At 37.6% G+C, this 19,544-nt stretch overlaps 1 protein-coding gene across 5 annotated transcripts in view; it reads left to right on the top strand.

The window, feature by feature from the left end:
* Window positions 1-19,544, top strand: part of pleca (plectin a) — a 117,820-nt gene that overhangs the window by 7,944 nt on the left and 90,332 nt on the right. For 2 of the 5 annotated variants that reach the window (XM_077195371.1, XM_077195372.1), the window contains exons 3-4: window positions 2,794-3,081; window positions 9,189-9,381. In XM_077195371.1, the coding sequence (XP_077051486.1) occupies window positions 2,794-3,081; window positions 9,189-9,381 (481 nt within the window). Of the gene's footprint in view, window positions 1-2,793; window positions 3,082-9,188; window positions 9,382-16,425; window positions 16,728-19,544 lie in introns of those variants that run through there. The other 3 variants (XM_077195382.1, XM_077195386.1, XM_077195381.1) reach the window with 3 other exon arrangements.

A 19,544-nucleotide genomic window follows, 5' to 3' on the forward strand; every position in this document is an offset into this window, starting at 1 on the left:
GGATGTAGAGGTCAGTAACCTGGGCTGAGTTGAGTGGGGGACGGAGGGGGATGACTCTGGGACGCCAGAGTCACTGTCGAGCCCTCTTGAGGTGTCGAGGACTAGTCGACGAAACGCTGAGGACGGAAGGTGCCCACTTGAAGACCCTAGAGATGTCCCCTACTCAGCTCAATCCAGACCGTTGTCATGGGGGGACCGCACTGTGGTTGCAGCCATTGTGTGTGCTGACGCGTATTAACACTAGACAGAAGGAGATTTACATCACCATATGGAAAGAAGCGTAAATGGATGGAGAAGCATAGGTTACTTTAAAGCTACGTCTTAGTTGGTGCTTATCATGGCGAAAGCCAAGTACAAATCAGCATGAAGTTTTTTAACATCTACTCTCGTGTAATGGAAATCAGAAGCTCAAACGTTCTGCTAAACACAAGAATAAACCTCATTGGTTCTCGTATGTCAAGCAAACATACATGAGCTTCTGTTTATCACAACTGATGTGTAAGTTGATGAATGTTTATATGTGAATAAAAGCCTTAATTCAATCTATTCATCATATAAAGCGATTGTGTCTTTTCAGAAAATTTGGAATAAACTGCTCAATTCATATGGATTAGTTTTACGATATCTATGAACTTTTTGAAGTATCAAAGTGACAGAAAGCTCTCAGATTTCACCTAAAGATCTTCATTTGTGTTCCAAAGACTCGCATTCATGTAAAGTAGCCTTGTTAACAGCTTTGGGTGAGTAAGGGCAAAACGCACAAGATAAAGCACCTTCAATGCCCTGTAGATGGTGATATTGCTTCTTTTGTAACAGAAATAATCTGCTGCAGAAAAAGTTAGGTTCCATGCAAAATGTGTAATTGCTTGACTTTTTGCAAATGTAGTCAAGTAAAGTCGAGTAAAAGTGGCTAATATATTTGATACTGAAAGTACAAAGAAGCCATAAATATACTTAAGTGCAGTAACTAATTACATTTACTCAGATACTTTACACCACTGTACTGTTTAAATAGTAATATTAGCATGCTAGTATGTCATCCCAAACATCTCTAGTGATCATTCTTTTTATCCAGCAGCCTCTAGAGGCCAGTATTGTAAAACAAGCCATTTGATGACATTTTAAATGACATTTTCAGCAACTTTTCAGAGATCCAAAAATTATTAAGTGGCAAAATACTCTAGAATTGTTTGTGGTTAAATATGCTGGTAAATGATTTGATATGCAAGTAAAACATCTCAGAACCTCATAGTTTACTTGATATATGGATGCACACAGTAAAAAAACAGCTGAGCATTCTTTACATATTAAATATCTAAAAAATTAGTACATATTAATTGATGTATATGGCATAGATTATTGAGTCTATGGGTCAGTTGTCAGTGCAGGTTTGTTGCGTTCATGCTGGTTTGATAGACTGCCGGTGAGAGATTGTCTGTGATCGCTCTGTCTGCATGAATGGAGACACTTTGTCTCTGCTCACTGTTATAGGACAATAAAAGGCTGTTTCCTCCCCTGTTATCCAAGTGGACAGAGAGAAAAACAGATCCAAATGTCATTATCTCTCAGCCTGAGAATAAAGGCAAGTTTATGAATCAGATTTATTTGTGCAATTTACGGAGTAGATGGTCAAAATAATTAAGGTCATATTAATTTATTCTGGACACCGCAATGTCCTGGATTAAAGTTTTTTTTTATTGCAGAAATGTTTTAACTTTTAAATTATTTTCCAATACAGTTTTTTGCATTTTTGTGTTGATTCGGAAATCCAATATCTTGCAGATACAGTGGCACCAAAAAGGAATCAAACACTTGAAATATTGTATATATATATTGCTTATATATTACGTACATCCACTTATGTTATTGGTTAAACGTAAAGCAAAATGGCTTAGAAAAGTAAAGTTAGTTCTGAAGAAAACTTGCATCATTTGTGTGCAAATGCTGCTTGGTTTGATCCTTTTTTTTATCATATATGACAATGTTCATATATTTTTAATTATGAATTAAGTTTTCAAATACTTTTTGGTGGCTGTACCTCCTGTGTTTTATTTTGCCCCATAATATAACCGCTACTTTGGTTCTTGCATTTGCATTTGTCTATGACGTCAAGACTATCATCATCCTCCTTTAGTCTTTAAATGGTGTTAATTTAGTTCTCTATTTAGTTTTCAGTTTGAGGACGTGAGTCCAATCCATATGTGTCCAGATATTTATATTTAATCATTTATTTAGCAGGTGCCTTTATCCAAAGTGGCTTACAAATTACGAGAACAATAGAAGCAATAAACCAACAATAGGGCAACAATATGTAAGTGCTGTGAATAGTCTTTGTAGCTTTTCTTAGTCATGTGAGGGTGTATGTTAAATCACTGCAAGATGTAAGTGCTACGTTACATACAAACACTAAAATCTAATTTGGTAATGGACATTGGGTAATTAAAAAGCCTTGATTCAGGGCTTGAACTGTGAATGATGTTCTTGTACCTGCTTTCTATGTAAAAAGTGATTTGCCTGAAAGAAATGGCCTTTTAATTGTGTACCTGACAGATTCAATCACACTCACAGCCTGTTGAATAAGGACTCCTTTGTGTGATCCAGGCAGTGGGCGTCAGAAATAGCCGAACAGTCTCTAAACTCACTGATAACCCCTTTGTTGCCATTTCCGAATTATCTTATATGACCACTTATCCATCTAAAGTCCCTTGTACCTGCATAAGTTTAGAAGGTGGTTCGTGTTGCAGGTTTTATTACAGCGTGCAAATGAATACACTGATTTCACTGTTTTTTCAGCGGAAGAAGAAGCCGAAAGACAAGAGTGTCTCTGCGGCTTTGCTAAATGAGGGAATCGTCGGGGTGATCAAACTGACAACCCCTCTGTCTCAAGAGAAACAGAAGAAGAAGGAAAAGGAAAGACACGGGAAAAAGACAGAGGAAGAGGAAGAAAAGAAGGAAGGAAAGGATGAAAGGGAGGAGGAAGGGAAAGGAGAGAAGCCCTCTACAACAGTGAGGAAAAGAAACAAACGGCACCTGAAGGTCACCATCGCACCTGGAACCGTGATTTCACCATCTTCTGACCAGGTGAGATCAGGTTTAAGTCATAGAAAGACAAAAGGACAATTCCTTTAAGCTTATATTGTAGTATCATTTTCAACATCATTTTCTGAGGGTGGTAATTGTGCCGATCTTCCTCACATTATACAACTTTCATGAATTAACTTGCGTACAGACATAAACAGAAGCTCAACCGTAGCCTACGTGCTTTATGCGCAAGAACTCATTGGTTCTGGCGGAAGCCTCAAACGTGCGGCATAACACACGAGAATGAACCTCAGTGTTTCTAAAATGTCAAGCAAACATGCATGAGCTTCCGTTTACCACAAGTAATGGGTAAGTTGATGAATGAATATATGTGAATAAAAGCCTAAATTCATTCTGTTCATCATATAAAGTGATGGTGTTTGGTTGAAAATTTGGACTAAACCGCTCAATTCCGCTTTTTGAAGCGTCAAAGTGATAGTTGCATAGCTGACTATGGAGGGACAAAAATATCTCAGATTTCATCAAAAATATCTTCTTTTGTTTTCCAAAGATAAATGAAAATCTTGCGGGTTTGAAACGATGGAACGAAAGTGTTACTCTTTCGTAAATCGAGGTGTTCTGCCGGAAGCTAGTTATTTTAGCCAATAAAGTTTTAAATATGGATATTTTTCTTACACAAACACATCACTTCGCTTCAGAAGGCCTTTAGTAACCCCCGGAGCTGCGTGGAGCACTTTTATCAAGGATGGATGCACTTTGGACTTCAAAAGAAAATATACAGCCGTTCACTGCCATTATAAAGCTTGGAAGAGCCAGGGAATTTTTTAATATAACACCGATTATATTCGTCTGAAAGAAGAATGTCAAATACACCTAGCTTGAGGAAGGTGAGTAAATCATGGGCTAATTTTCATTTTTGGGTGAAATAACCCTTTAATAGCCTTTTATTTGCATTACATCTGTGAACCATGATTTGCCACTTGATATTGTTGAATGGTAGCAACTGGCATTAGGGGGAGGGACATTCTCATTCTATAAAGAGTTTTCAATAAGACACAAATTTAAATGTGGTGCTGTATTCAGGATGACGAGTCATGTAAAAGCATTGAAGATAGTCTTGTTAGTTTTGAAAAATGCATCTGCAAAATTGATAAATGCAAGAAGTGAACTTCATGAAATGTTTAGTAGCTTATTCTGTTTTTTGTCTCACCCAAAAGCTTCAAACATTGTAAAATACTAATTTGTACCCCTAATGAAGTGCACTAAAGGGTTAATTTTAGTGTTCATTGTGCACAATAGGCTGAAGCTGGCACTGTGTTAAATAGTAGCCTCTCCTCGACTGGCCCATGCCAATGGCAACAGCTATCCTTTTTTTTCTTAAAAGCCATTGAGTGGTATAAAAGCTGCTGTTATGTAAGATGTTGTCAAGCCTGAGCTCTGTTATTTGCTTGCAAAATGCGATGAGACTGCTAGAAAGTGTAAAACAAATGCCTTTAATGCTGCTGCATATGTATGTGAAAGAATGATTCAGGATTTTATACAAAGACATGTAGTTTGATCCACAAATATTTGGTCTTTTAATGTAGTGACATAAACATTTAAGGACCCATAGATTCCAAGGAGATATATGATTATATTGATAATGAAACTAGAACACCTGTCATTGATTAACTAAAGTTACCAAAGATTAATAAATACTGTAACAGATGTAATGCTAATTGTAAGTTAAGAAAGGAATTAATTGATGACGCACCACTGAATTATTATAAAAATAATGCACACCTGAGGTGGTAATCGCGCAGTGGCCGTTACACCTGTTCATTATTTTTCAATAATTCAACAGCGCGGAGTGAAATATTCTGCTTATACTACTGCTTATATTCTGCTTATTACCACACCTCAATATGTTCAGATTATGTATTTCGAGACATTTGTCAATTTTTTGTCCTTAAAATGCTCTTGTGTGTAGGACTAATTTCTTACGCATCTAATCTCGTGCCTAATTTCAAACTTTCATTTTAGAGCTATTAACGGTGGTTTGAGCAACTGATAGCAGACTATTGCAGTTATTAATGCAGTTATTAATGCAGTTGAGAAGGAGAGAGAGAGAGAGAGAGAGAGAGAGAGAGCGAGAGAGAGCGAGAGAGAGAGAGAGAGAGAGAGAGAGAGAGAGAGAGATTAAGTGTACAGTATGTGAATTTGAGTTTGTGTGTCTCACAACAGTGTTTGGCAGCAGTGTCTCTACTAATAGCGAAACTGTAAGTTAATCTGCTTCAAAGACAGCACTGATATTACCTCGCTAAAGAGAAATGTCATGTAGCTTGTTAAACTATTGTACTGATAAAATCGACAGAGCAGCGCTGACAACACGTTTCTGTGAGAGTGTGTGTCCGTACTGGTTTGAGAGAGAGAGAGAGAGCGGGAGCAAGAGAGTTCTTTCCATACATAATAAAATGTAAATTTGTCGCAAAATTGTTTACTATATTTATTTACTTGTGGGTTTAGGTTCTTTTGCTGTTGTAGTATGTAGCCTAAGGTATGGAAGCTTGTTTCCCCCACAGAGTAAAACACTAAGATGTTTGCGACTTTTTATCTCACAATTGCGAGTTTACGTCACGCAATTCTGGCTTTTTTTCTCCGAATTGCGAGATATAAACTCGCAGTTGCGAATTATAAAGTCATAATTGCGTGTTATAGTCAGAATTGTGATATAAACTCACAATTCTGATTTCTTTTCACAGAACTGAGATATAAACTCACAATTGCGTGTTATAAAGTCAGAGTTGTAAGATAAACTCAGGCATATATATATATGTTATATATATATATAAGTTATATATAAGTGTTATATAAGTTCATAAAATGGAGGGAGGGCAATTCTGACTTTATAACTTTCAAATGCGAGTTTATATCACGCAATTCCGAACTCTAAACTCACAATTGCGAGGAAAGTCACAATTACCTTTTTTAAGCTTTCATAGTAAGGACCTTTGAAATAACTGAAATCATTTTGCAAAGTGATATGGAACTGTAATGCGGTAAAAAACCTGAATTATGTACTTAAAGCGATAGTTCACCCAAAAATGAAAATTCTGTCAGTATTTACTCACCCTCATGTTGTTCCAACCCCGTAAGACCTTCGTTCATCTTCGAACACCAATTAAGATATTTTTGATTAAATCTGAGAGCTGGATCACTCCTCCATAGGCTTCTAAGGGATTGACACTGGACAGCCCCGAAAAGTTATTAAAGACATCGTTAAAATAGTCCAAGTGACTACAGTGGCTCAATCCTAAGTTTATCAAGCGACAAGAATACTTTTTCTGCGCAAAAACAATAAAAAGTAACGACTTTATTTCAACTTTTAATACGTCACACGTATACAGGCTCACTATTGGCCGACGCTGGTCATGTGTGTGATGCGTGTGACGTACAACAACAGAAGCTTACGCTATTACACAAGTGAATTGACTCGAGGCCCAGAGAGAAGGAAATGAATAGTTGAAATAAAGTCGTTATTTTTTTAATTTATTTTTTGCGCACAAAACGTATTCTCGTCGTTTGATAAATTTAGGATTGAACCACTGTAGTCACTTGGACAATTTTAACGATGTCTTTAATAACTTTTTGGGGCTGGCAAGTTTCAGTCCCTTAGAAGCCTATGGAGGAGTGATCCAGCTCTCAGATTTCATCAAAAATATCTTAATTCGTGTTCCGAAGATGAATGGAGGTCTTACGGGGATGGAACAACATTATATATATATATATATATATATATATATATATATATATATATATATATATATATATATATATATATATATATAATAAAAGGTAAAACTTTAGTTTTAACTACCTAAATATATATATTTTTTTAAAACAACATTGATTCCCAAAATAGAAGCTGTAATTATCAATTACTTTTTAATTGCATTTCCTTAGGAATCGAACCCATGACCTTGCCATTGCTAGGATGCTTTACCACTTAGTTATGCTTCATGTTTCTTTTGTAAATTCCTATTACAATTTTTTTTATTCAAATGTCTGTCACTTTTGAGGGGGTAGTTAGGCTGCATTACTTTGGGACACACAACTGTGTACTATAGTTTATCAAACAGAGGAGCATTTGTTCATGGGGAGGCAATAAACTCTCCCCCCACATAAATAGATAAAATCTATCGTTGCATTGTGCAAAACACCCAGTGACATTCCACCATTGTGTGGAACTGAAGCACTACAGGGGCAACACGGTGTTAGATCAGATCATAGGTACCTTTCCCCTCTGGAGCAGTGATCATCCACAGCATTTTGCACCGTCATCTCGACGGACAAACAACACCAAGAGCACCCAGTGGTAAAAAATCACTTGACATTCATAACTAGGGCGCGTTCGTGCTGGATTCATCACCGGTAAGTTCCACTCTGCAGGTAGGCTGAATTTCTCTTAATCGCTGCATCTTGCAGTCAGGCTGCTTCACTGAATATGCGTTATTCGCCGGCGGGACGCTGTGAATTTGGCATCGTTTAAACCGGAGCGTTACACGCGGGGTGGAGACACTGACATTGCCGTGTTGACAGATCAGAGGGGAGGGTGAACAGCTGGATGTAAATAGACGCGGTACCGTTATAAAGCAGTTGTTTAAATGATGCTCGGTGTGTTTGCCGCATCGTTGAATCTGCTGAGCAATGATGACGAGAATATTTCTGCGCGCGATGATGATATGCGCCTCTGCAACGCGCTGACATGTTTTATAACAGTTAAATTTAAAGCGCAGGTGAAACGTAAAAAAAGACAGGGTTTTCTGTCAGTATATAATAAGATGGTTTGAAAGTCGTTAGTAGTGTGTTTGTTCTGGTCGTAGGTCAAACATGACAGTGTCCTTACAATAATGTAGGCTAAATATCATAATTCACTGGTAAACAATACCAAACGTGGGGTGGACACACAAACGTATTATTTTCTAGAATAATAGTTGTCCAAACTATGAAATAAAACAAATTATGTGTGTGGGTGTTTAATTTATGTATAGGCCCATTTAAAAATGTGGGGTCAGTATGAGTTTTTCTTAGATGTTTTTGAAAAAAGGTCAGAAGAACAGCATTTTTTGAAATGTAAATCTTTTGTAATGTTATAGTTGTTATAGTAATTTATGTTGCAATGCAGTCCTTGCTGAATGTAAATGTCCATTAGGCTACTTTAAAAAAGAATCTCACCCTAAACCTTTGAAGGCTAGTATAGGCTAGTAATGAAATTATTTATGAAATAAATAAAAAATACAGTTTGTAAAGAAAATTATGCATAGGCAGAAAAGAATAATTTTAAGCAAATGTTTTTAAGATCATGTAGAACATAAATTCAATAAAATGTATGTCCAAACTTTTGATTGGTATAGTTTCTATTAAAGTAACATGCATCTAATACTAGCACTGTAACATCATACTGTCGTGGTATTCTTGTAAGGGTCGTATTAATCTATGCTTGTGTATCAAGAAGAGTGTGCCGGAAATATTTAAATGAAAAAATGTAGGTCCAGTCTTTTCACATTCATTACAGGATAACAAAAGTCACAGAAGTTGTGCCAGCTGAATTTGTAACCTCTCTAAATCACATTTTACTCCTGTCTGAAGTCTATTCAGATAGTAACAATAATGACATTCATTTTCTTCCTCAGGGGCCACTGAAACATGCTCTTAACAACACCTTCATGTTGCCTTAGTAACTTGTGAGTAATCAATTACCCTCAAATCAGTCTCCGACAAGGTTTTCCGCCCTCTTCAGGAAACCGAGCAGAAACTTCCCTATTTCTTGTTTAATTAACATTGATTATATTCACAGACTAGAAGCTACTTTCACAGGCTGAAATGCTGTTCCATACTGTAAATAGCAATGTACAAAATTATTTATTTATTGCACTGTTATGGTGTAGACTCTTAAGATTTTATTAATAAATATTAAACATTATTAAACATGCTGATGATATGCTTTGTAGTGTCTTCCAGTGACCCTAAACAGCCAGTGGCTGTCCAAAGACGTACTCCAAAATGTAGAACTGAAACCTCTGAGGAGCGTCAGCTCTCTGCTGTTGCATTTTGTACTAATGTTGAATCACCTCTAACACTCACGTTTACCATCTCACCGTTCCCAGGTCATGTCAGGGGGTCGCCGGCGGATACTGGAGCGGTCTGCATCGGAAGAGAGTGCGAGTGACCTGAGCTCCTCACCATTTCCCGGAGACACCTTACCATGGAACCTCCCTAAACACCAGCGCGTCAAACGCTCCAAATCTGCCTCCGGAGATGTCCTTGACCCCGCAGAGAGAGCGGTCATCCGTATTGCAGGTATGGTTTTGACATTCTAAGCCAAGAAACTTGAAACGACATGAGTTTTATTAGTTTTAAAGAGTCTTGATTTTGTCTAATAGGTTTTCATGCTTGAATGTTCAACAACATCTTCCACATATTTTACCTTAAAGCAGCACCTCTTTTCCCAGTCTGTCAGTAATGCTCTGTTTAGTTCCTTTCTCTAAGCCCGTCCCTCCGAAAAGCGCAATGCACTCGGATTGGTCATCAGTAATAGTATGTTGTGATTGGTCAACGTCTTTGGTCCTTACCATAACCGTGTGTTTCAACATCACTACCACGATTCAGCCAGGCCTCACCTCTTTTTTTTTTTTTTTTTTGCTAATGGCTTGGACTTGAATTATTTAAACGAGGAATATTGTGACGTGTACGTTCCCGCGGAAGAAAACTCAAGACTACAATTGAGGCGTTTCAGGAAATTCAGAAACCGTGCTAACTGATGTAGAGAATAACTTAACTTTTCATGCTCAAACAGCAACATTGCACTATAAAGAAAGTTGAAAGTATAAAACAGCATTATAGGTCATCTGTGTTTTTGAGATGCAGCAAAAAGCCACTTGCAAGTTGCAACTATAGCATAATCTACTATAATATAATATAATACTATAAAATTTACACAGAAGTCACTTTCAAACAAAGCATATTTCTGCTGGTAAACGCAGCAAATCTGCATGACTAACTTAAACCCGTTGCAAAATCAATGCAAAATACCCAATTGCTAAACTTTGCCAGTGAAAATTCACAGAACAATGGTAAATGTGAACACACCTTAGTCAGAGTGCATGGCGACTTTTTGAATTGCAGTCTAAAGATGCTCTTTAATGCAAGGTGATACAATGTACCTTGATACCTTTTTAAATCACACAGAAATGACAGCATGATTTAAAATTCACCACATGACACATTCTCTAGCAAGCCTTTTTAAGTTTGTCTATAATTCCCCCGGTTGGTTTTACATCTAAACTTCTATATCTAGCTTTTACTTTTAACCATATAGTCAGTCACTCAAAATATTTACAGATGGATAAAACATGGGATAGGCTTCGCTAACTATATTTGCCTGTGGGCTTAAATGTGTTAGCGTAGACAAATATAGTGTTTTGTATCATACACACAAACCTAGAGTCCACTATGCACAAGGAGTATTACTTGCTTGGCAGGTGTCTGATGTGCCGTAGAAGTTCTGTGTAAAAGACTTGCATCTGGTTTCTTCTGTTTGCTTGTAATAGCTTTTCTGTGTGTGTGTCATTAGATAGAGAACTACGAAACCTTTTCAGGATATTGTTACGGTAACTATTGGCTTGGAAGGGCGGAAAAAAACACCCCAGGCGGTCTGGATGTCCTGTACTTGCAGGTTGTATATTCAAGTAGAACATTTATTTCAGAAAAGCACATTCAGAGGCACGTTACTATCTGCTGTTTTTTTGTTCATTAAAAAGCTGCTTGTGTGGATATTTATATCCAGTAACCTGCAGTAAGTCTGTTTCCTATGTGACCCTGCCATTCTGCAATAGGTCTGATGCAGCAGTTATTCTGTGTGAGTGCGTAACACACCATACACACTCACACAATATTGGGCAAGGGTGTGGTCGTAAGACTGCAGTCCTCTTATCTCATATAGTTCCTCTGATCTGCATCATGCACGCGTACTATGCGTAGGGAAGATTCTGACACTATTAAGCAGCTTATTACATTCCTCCTTTGTGCCATAAATCTCTTATATAAGTGGAGAATTGTCTTCTGATTCACTGACGTCTTTATCTCACTGTGGAAAGCAGGATGCTGATGAACCATATTCATTCTTTCATATGTAGACCTTGAGTGTTTTGAGACTGTTTCAGGAAACTTTAAAGCATTTAACGTTTGTGCATTTGGCTCACTTTTTACCAAAGTGACTTTCAGTGCATTAAGGGTAGGCCTTTCATCTTTCCATGACTTTAGTGTTGCTAGTGCCTCCCTTGCTCTACCAGAGTTTTAATTTTTCTTGCAGACATGACCATGTTTCCAGTAATAATCACGTTTATCCACAAAGTAGATTATCACAGGATGTTTTGATAATATTCCAAGTTTGATCTGCACTTGGCTGCCATCCTGTGGCAGTAAATTGTCGCTGTGCAAATTATTGAGTCAGCATCTCTGCTTGCTCAGCTCATTTAAATTCAATGTAGAACTGCACAATAATGACAAAAATACTTTCCTTGACATTGTAATCACAATTATTAATATTGATGAAATTAATCACAGTAGCCTTTATTCTAACCCCAATTATTTTTCAGATTTTTTTCAGATATTGTCAAGACATCCATCCATTTTTTAGTGTCAGGGTTCTGTCACTTCTGTCTAGTCTATTTCTTTGTTTTGTGACTGAGCCCTGACACTCCAGTTTTGTCTTGTCTGTCTTGTTTCATGTGCTTCCATGTCATGTCATGTTTTGTCTTGTGCTGTGTTGCATGCAGCTTGTGTTTTTCACTGGCTGCATGCTTTCATGTTGTCATGTTTTGTGTGAACACGTGGCTTATGAGTGTTCTCATTGGCTTCTTGTTCATATCTCGTTTTGTGTTAGCATATGGCTTGTGATTTGTTTTACTGGCCATGTGCTTGTGTTTTTGTCATGTTTGGTGTGAGCACATGGCTTGTCATGTGTTTTCTTGTGCCATGTGCTCTCTTGTCATTGTCTAGCCCCTCCCATCTTGTTACCTGATTATTGATTCATTTGCCCCACCTGTCCTCCCTTGTTACCCTCTTTTGTTTGTTTCCCTATTTATTCTCCTCGTGTTTTCAGTCCTTTGCTGGTTCGTTGTCTAAGGTACCCTCATGTTTCTTGTACCTGCCAAGTCCAGTTTGAAAGTCTTGCCGCCTGTCTTGTTTCCCCACACGGGTAGTATTTGTTTTAATTTTTTGCTTAATAAATACCCATTGTCCTGCACTTGAGTCCTATCTCCTTTCACCTACCCAAACCCTGACATTTAGGGACTAAGAATACTTGAATAATAAAATCAAAATATTGGAAGTATCGTGCTGAAATGCATGATACTTTGCATCTGAGTCAGAATACACAAATTGAATTTGTGACTCTTAGCTCCTCATATTTTTAACTCCAGATCTGAAGTTTCTGACCTGCAGTCCCATTGCATGGGCCAGGTTTCACACAATTGCCTCTGGCTAGTTTGAGCCTGGCAGAATGCTCTAGAATTCCTGGAATTTTGTTTGTGTAGATACCAGAGAAAGGTTTGAGGGGTGATTTTTATGGGTTTCATGTAAAGGCAAGCATAACACACTCTGACACTGAACTGACAGGATGACAGGGAGTTATAGTTACCAGACACAATATAATAAATCCAACCCAAGGCGTTATATTATATTATATGTGATTGTGATATTTGTCATGTATATTTTGTATGCAACTTTTATTTTCAGTTGTATAGTTAAAATAGTATTTTTAAAATGCAAACTTATACTTTCTCTCCTGTTTTAATAATGCCCATGAGGTGTTGAGGGATGGAATTCAGCATATGAACTTTAACACATCCAACTTTTCTTCGTGCCATCACTTTACAAACTGATTATCAGTTACTCCTCGCTGGAACTACTGGCATGTAGAAGATCTCCAGACGATTGCATTTAGCATTTATGTCATTTATTAAGAATTCAACCAACCCATGCAAGTGTATTGCAACATGATGTATCTGCTATAAAAAGCTTGTACTATTTTTTTTTTTATTTGCTGCTGAAAAATGTCAGATGGTTGTCTCCAAAAAAATTCTTGGGAAAATCTGTAATCTTTTAGACGCACACCATGAATCAATTATTCATGATTAACTATAAATAGCATACTGAAATTTATTCCACATACTTCCAGACCTCAAAAAATCCAGTGAATTATTCACAGATAGTTCTGATAGTCAAGCATTTAACTTCCCATATCTCATTGTTATCTTTGCATTTCAGACACAGATGATGTGCAAGAGTTCAAAAGCAGATCTGAGGGAAATCAGTGGAGACTATCCGTTTTGATCTTTAAACCGATTTTTTGTTATAAGCTAAAGTCCAGTTTAAGTGCCTTGATTCAAGTGTATTTTTTTTTTTCTTATGTTAGACAATGACAGAAAAGTAGATTGTGGGAGTTCATTCGTTCTAGTGCCAAATATTTTTGATATTTTATGTAGCCCCCAAATGTCAGTCCTACTGCAACCACATGGTGTCAGTAGTTCAAGCTAAAATATCTGAGAAATGTTTTAGATTTAACTTTTTTTTTTTGCTCATACAGGGTTTCCAGCAAACATTCTTTTACTTTAAAGTCCAGTAGTTTAGACTGAGTTTGAGTGATACCGATCATTTAGACCAAGATGAAAAGCTCATTAGTCCAAAAGACATCTGTCCTGCTGCTGCAATGTAGAAACTCAAGACATTAGTGTCATGCCTTTATTGATTATCTGATTTTGAAGACATGAAAAGCTGACTGTGCTATGTCAATGTAAATGTGTAGAATTTAATGCTGCTATTCTTTGGTTCTCATGATGAACATAGACACATGTTGGTTCAGTTAATGTCCAGTAAGCAACCATCCAAAATACCCTAGCAACTGCATAGCAACACACTAAAAACAACTCAACTCTTTAGTAAATGCATAGCAATGTCCTGGCAAACCAAGAACACATTAGCATCATGGCGGAGAGCAGTGTTGCCAGATTGGAAATGTTCTATTATCGGACCAGAAGCTCAAAATGATCGTATTTGGAAGAAAATTATCGTACACGAGTCAAACGTACAGAATACAGCTATTTATCTATACCAACAACATTTTGACAGGACCTGCAAATTACTGTATTGCTAAATTATCAACCTCAACTAACTTAAGCATCGCAGCAGGAACGTTAACTTGTGCTCGTGAGAGAGAGTCATTCTCCACGATGATTGGCCCGCGATGACATAATGTGAGATGAGATGGAAGACGTGTAATACCACGTTCTTCTCACAATCCGGACGGCAGACGTAGGATCTACAGCTAGATCAATAAGTATAGAAGCCTTATGATTACAACGAACATTATTTGAAGTGTCACAATTTTCGGAAATTATCGTACATCGGTCAAAAATATCGTACAAATACGATAATTACAGTACGTCTGGCAACACTGGCGGAGAGTTTTGTGCTACAAACAGTTTTCTTCAGAAAAATTAAAAACTTGGTTTATTTTTGTTTCTGCACAGATTTCAGCTGCTTTGATAAATAAACCAGCTGTTAAAGTGTGATTTGAACAGAAGCCATAAATATGTTGTACCATGTTTTGCATCTTTTTAAGGCATATCCAGTTCCCTTAGTTCTTGACAGATTAATCACATACTTTATTTTCATTCCACATTTGGCAAAGGTGTTCATAACACATATATCAGACATGATTAAATTATTTCCGAAGAATTTATTACGTGGCATCTCCAGAAAAGCAGTAAAAATTAATGTATTTTCTAGAAGTAGTGTGCAAAATAATCTGTATTTATTTTGACGTTTAATGGCTCCCAAAGCCAAAATATTTGCAGTAGTTTGAGAAAGAGCTTCTCAGTGACATTAAAAATGTAAAAAACTGACAAGCATTATCCAGGATATTGGAAAAGAGCTGACAGGTTGATGCATTGTGGCCACCTTGGGAATGCTCGTAACTGGGCACATCTGGTGTTGGGGATTTCTTATGGTAAGGGGTGGGGTTTGCCCACTTGAGACGGTTTGTTTTTTTTTTGTAGTTTTTTTTTGTTTTTAGAAAGGGGATAAGGAGAGCCAGCAGAACTGCATCTCACACCCACTTCATTCTTTAAAAGCTAATTGCTTTTGAAAGTGATAAAAGTTCAGTTCCTCCGCCCCATCCTCATCTCTGGAAGCTTTTACATTTCCTCCTGAGATAGACTGTAGGACACACTTCATACAAAAGGGCTTTATTTCCTTCTCTCCTTCCCACTCGCTCTCTCTGTACTTCATTTAATCATCTCTGTCACGCTCTCAAAACACACACACACACACGCACACTTTTGCTGGTGGTGTCTAGGGTGTTTTTGGTTGTTGCTAAGTGCTTTCTGGGTGTTAAGGGTTGTTGCTAGGTTGATTCGAGGTTGTTTCTAGGTGGTTTCTAGGGTGTTTATGTGGTTACTAGGGCACTTTGATATCAAGCCGATAATGAAAAAAATGAACGCCACAAACCTTTTGGCAAGACTGCTTAACAGTATATGGTCAATTCGGTGGCCACTGAAAGGCCGTTTTAATGGCTACATGCCGTTTTAATGTGTCATTTACTTATAATTTTTATGATTGTGATTGTGATTAATAACAAACTCTTTTTATTTTTTTATTTTAAAATCATTAAATAATTCCAACTGTTTTTGCTATAATAAATTGGTATGTGAAATTTTCCTAGTAACCTAGTTTGGGTTGTTGCTTACTGGTCAAGTAACTGTTTTATCATCTGGCAGGTGTAAACTTTTTGTATGAACATTTATAAAAGTTGCAAGTATTTTTGATGTGGATGATGATGATGAGATATATGGATGCTTGCTGTAGCAAACGCCATTATTAAAGGATTTGTTTTCGTCAGGATCTTATTTTTTATGTTGCCAATTGCCATTGTTTAGTATTTTTGTTCATCTGTTCAGTTCTATCTGATCTTTTCAGCTTAAGCATGTTCTTTAATGACTGCTTAAGCAGTATGTTATGCTGTTTTATGCCCATGTGGATGCCAGGAATTTGTGTATGTTTGTTTACACATTGTTGTAAGTGGGTCTGCATTCATGTAAGAATGTCAAAGTCCTGCTGAGATTTCGCTCTCATGTCAAAGCCAATATTATCCCACACTACATACTTCTGCTAATCTACCAGCCTCATAACGTATTCATTGTACTAGATCTGATGTCCTTAGAAAGCAGTCTGTTGCTCCTGTGTGTACATGTGTGTTGCATGTATGCCTTTAAGAAGTGGGACCGTGTGTGTGTGTGTGTGTGTTGGTATTTCTCAAGCTTAAGGAGGGGGAGTGGTACTGGTGGTCTGGAACGAGAGCCAGAACTGTGGGGGAATACTCACTCACACACTTACTCATACACACACATACTCTCTCATACACAAAGCCTGGAGAGAGTGAGACTGTACAAACACACCAGTCTTTTCTGACAGACCAGTCGTCAGGAAAGCACGTCCGAAGAGGGGCTGAAAGTAAGAGAAGAAGGGAAAATAGACCAGAGATTGACCTGACCTCATGTCCATGTACGATCCAGCCAGCGTGACTGCTCACGTAGACGAGCAGGAGTTTGTTCAAGCCTACGAGAACGTCAGGGAGAAGTATAAAGGTACTGAAGCCGTGGCTGTCACTGTCCGTGTGTGAATGCACCATCTGTGCGACTGTGATTGTGTGCATGCGTTCACGTCTGGAGAAGAGGGGGCTGTAGCTCAGCCATTGCCGTCGGGTTATAAGTAGTTCCACATTGACTGGCAAAGATGTGTGCGACTGCAGAGTTGCAAAAGACTAAACCTAGAGGCAATAGCTGCTCTGAAACTTTTGAATCGCCATGAGTTCTACAGCTGTTTCTGTTAAAACACATGCTGGCGAGTCCGTTTAATTCAGATGTTATTCAGATGTCTTCAACCCACCTGGTGTAGCATGGTCTTCAATCATCCATTAGAGGACTGTCTATAAACAACATGTCTTATGAGACAAGTTTACTAAGTGTTAATCATTTATTCTTGGCATTTTTTGCAGCTATAAAGACTGATTCATAGCTGCAATATGAAGTTGTGAACAGGAATGCAATTTAAACCGACTCTGAAAAGCTTTGTGTTATTATATACATTACTGTTTAAAAGTTGAGGGTCAAAGTTTTTTTGACCCTTTTATTTAGCAAGGATGCATTAAATTCAATCATAAGTGACAGTAAAGACATTTGTAATGTTACACAATATTTCTATTTCAAATAAATGGTGTTCTTAATGTTTTTGTGGAAAACATGATAGTTTTTTAATTAAGTAGCTTAAATTAATTATAAGAATTATTAATTATTGAGCATTAAATCAGCACTTTAATGATTTTCTGAAGGATCATGTGACTCTGAAGACTGGATGAACCCCCCAGCCCCCAGGATGCCTACTTCTACCACATGTTCTTAGATACCTTGGAATACCATGGTATATATGTGATATGTGCCGTTGTTGTTATAGGGCCATGATAGTTTATAGCAGCTAATTTAATTTAAAATGACATGTTCTGACAGTTGTATTAAGTCAAAAGGCTCATCTGGCGGTTTTTGTGTTCTTAACTGTGTAACCTTCCTCTCCCATAATCCCACTTCTGCCCCATGTCTGCAGGACTGGGTCCTGAGGTGGGATCTATAAATATCGCCCCAGTTTATTATTGTAGAGGAGAACTGGACCCAGACGGCCTGCATACGTTTGAATATTAGTCTGAACGAATCCTCTAGGGTGGTTTTATGCAATTGATACAAGTGGCAGCAAACTTTACACAGGTTACATGCATTTACTGGTCAGGTTGCACCCTTTGTTTGATTCCCAAATGATTGCTGGATTATACAAAGCCTATCTCCTAAAATATCAAGCCTATTTAAACATCTCTTCATGATCTAAGTGTGTAAAATGGACCTATGGACCTCTTCGCTTTTGAAGTGGGTCACATGGTGGCAGGGGCGATTCTAGGATTTTTTCAACTGGGGGGCACAAGAAGGGCCTCAATTAATACAGAGGGGCCAATCTTATGTTGTGTTTGTATGTAAAACTGTAAATGGTCAGTAAGCTACAGTTTTGATATCTAAAGTTCAGTAAGCTTTAAAATCAGCAATAAACAGTGATACCTTATTTTCTTTTAATGGAATTTATTCACTGCTGTAAATAAGAACAGTCAAATTCAATTTGTATTAAGCTGTAATAAATAAAATAATCCAATCTGTGAATAGAGTACAACTCACAAAAATAATAAAACTCAACATTAGGTTATATAAACATTACACAAATCCTCACAACCTTATACATGGGCAAAAATAAATAAATAGAACAGCCTTATTTATACAAATGCAGAAGTATATTATTCAAGTCAAAGTCAAGTAATTTTCTTCATTTATTAGAAATCCTTAAATTCGCGTGCAATATCAAGCGATAGGCCGAAAAAAATTGAAACACAGGAAAACCTGTGAAGGGGGGGGGGGCAGTCAGTTTTCAGGAGGGGCCAGTGCCCCCATGGCCCCTCCCCTGTCTACGCCACTACATGGTGGCAAATTTGGCAGCAGTGCGAGTGTTCCATGACCCACTGAGACTGAGACAGTTTTCTCTTTTGTGTCGCCTTTCATTTTTGCGACACCTGCTGATAAGAGGCAGATTTAGAGAAGATTAAGAAACACATTTAGACGTGAATTTTGAATTAGGCGTGATAACTTATCAAATTCCTGTGAGCTAAATCTGTAACATTTATATTTTCTCAATTTTTAGGATCATTTGAAATGTGATTTGCAGTTGCGTGTTTTAAAGTTGGTATGTCCCCACAGTGGGTTCAGTACTTATGGATTGAAATGCAGCGGAGCGGATATTTTGGTGTCATTTCTGTTTATAACACCAAACATAATACTCTTCCCGTGTGTCTCTTAAATAGGATGGATGAACTAATTTTAACCGGAATGAAATCTGTCCTATGTTTAGATTACTTTTAGATGCAGCATTCACAGACTTCCTCGGATGCAGGATTGGATTTCGTGACTTTGACATCACATTCTTCCCGCTTTAACCACATCTGTCTTAGAATCTGACCTTTGACCCTATGGAATACTTATTGAGCTTTCTGATTGTGATGTTGATTGGTAACCAGGTAAGAGAGCCTGTGTTTGATCAGCGGAGTGTGTCCACTAACCTTAACCAAACACAAGGTCCCTTAGATGACTGTCTAAAGGCTGCTGTTGACCCGAGGTGACCCTGTGTTCAGGGAGGGGTAGCTTTTAAAGATGCAATGTGCTGTTAAACTTTGGTTTGGCCACATCTTGAGATGGTATGCACACTCCCGCTGAATGATTTAACCCTTGACCCAAAGTGTATTTTCCTGGTATCACCATGGCAAAGCCATGACTCGGTCCTCTTGGAATTCCTGAAGTACATTAGCGAAGTACATTTAT

This window comes from Siphateles boraxobius, unplaced genomic scaffold, assembly GCF_051911475.1.
Source record: "Siphateles boraxobius isolate OS27281-9 unplaced genomic scaffold, OSU_SipBor_1 33, whole genome shotgun sequence".
NCBI lineage: Eukaryota > Metazoa > Chordata > Actinopteri > Cypriniformes > Leuciscidae > Siphateles > Siphateles boraxobius.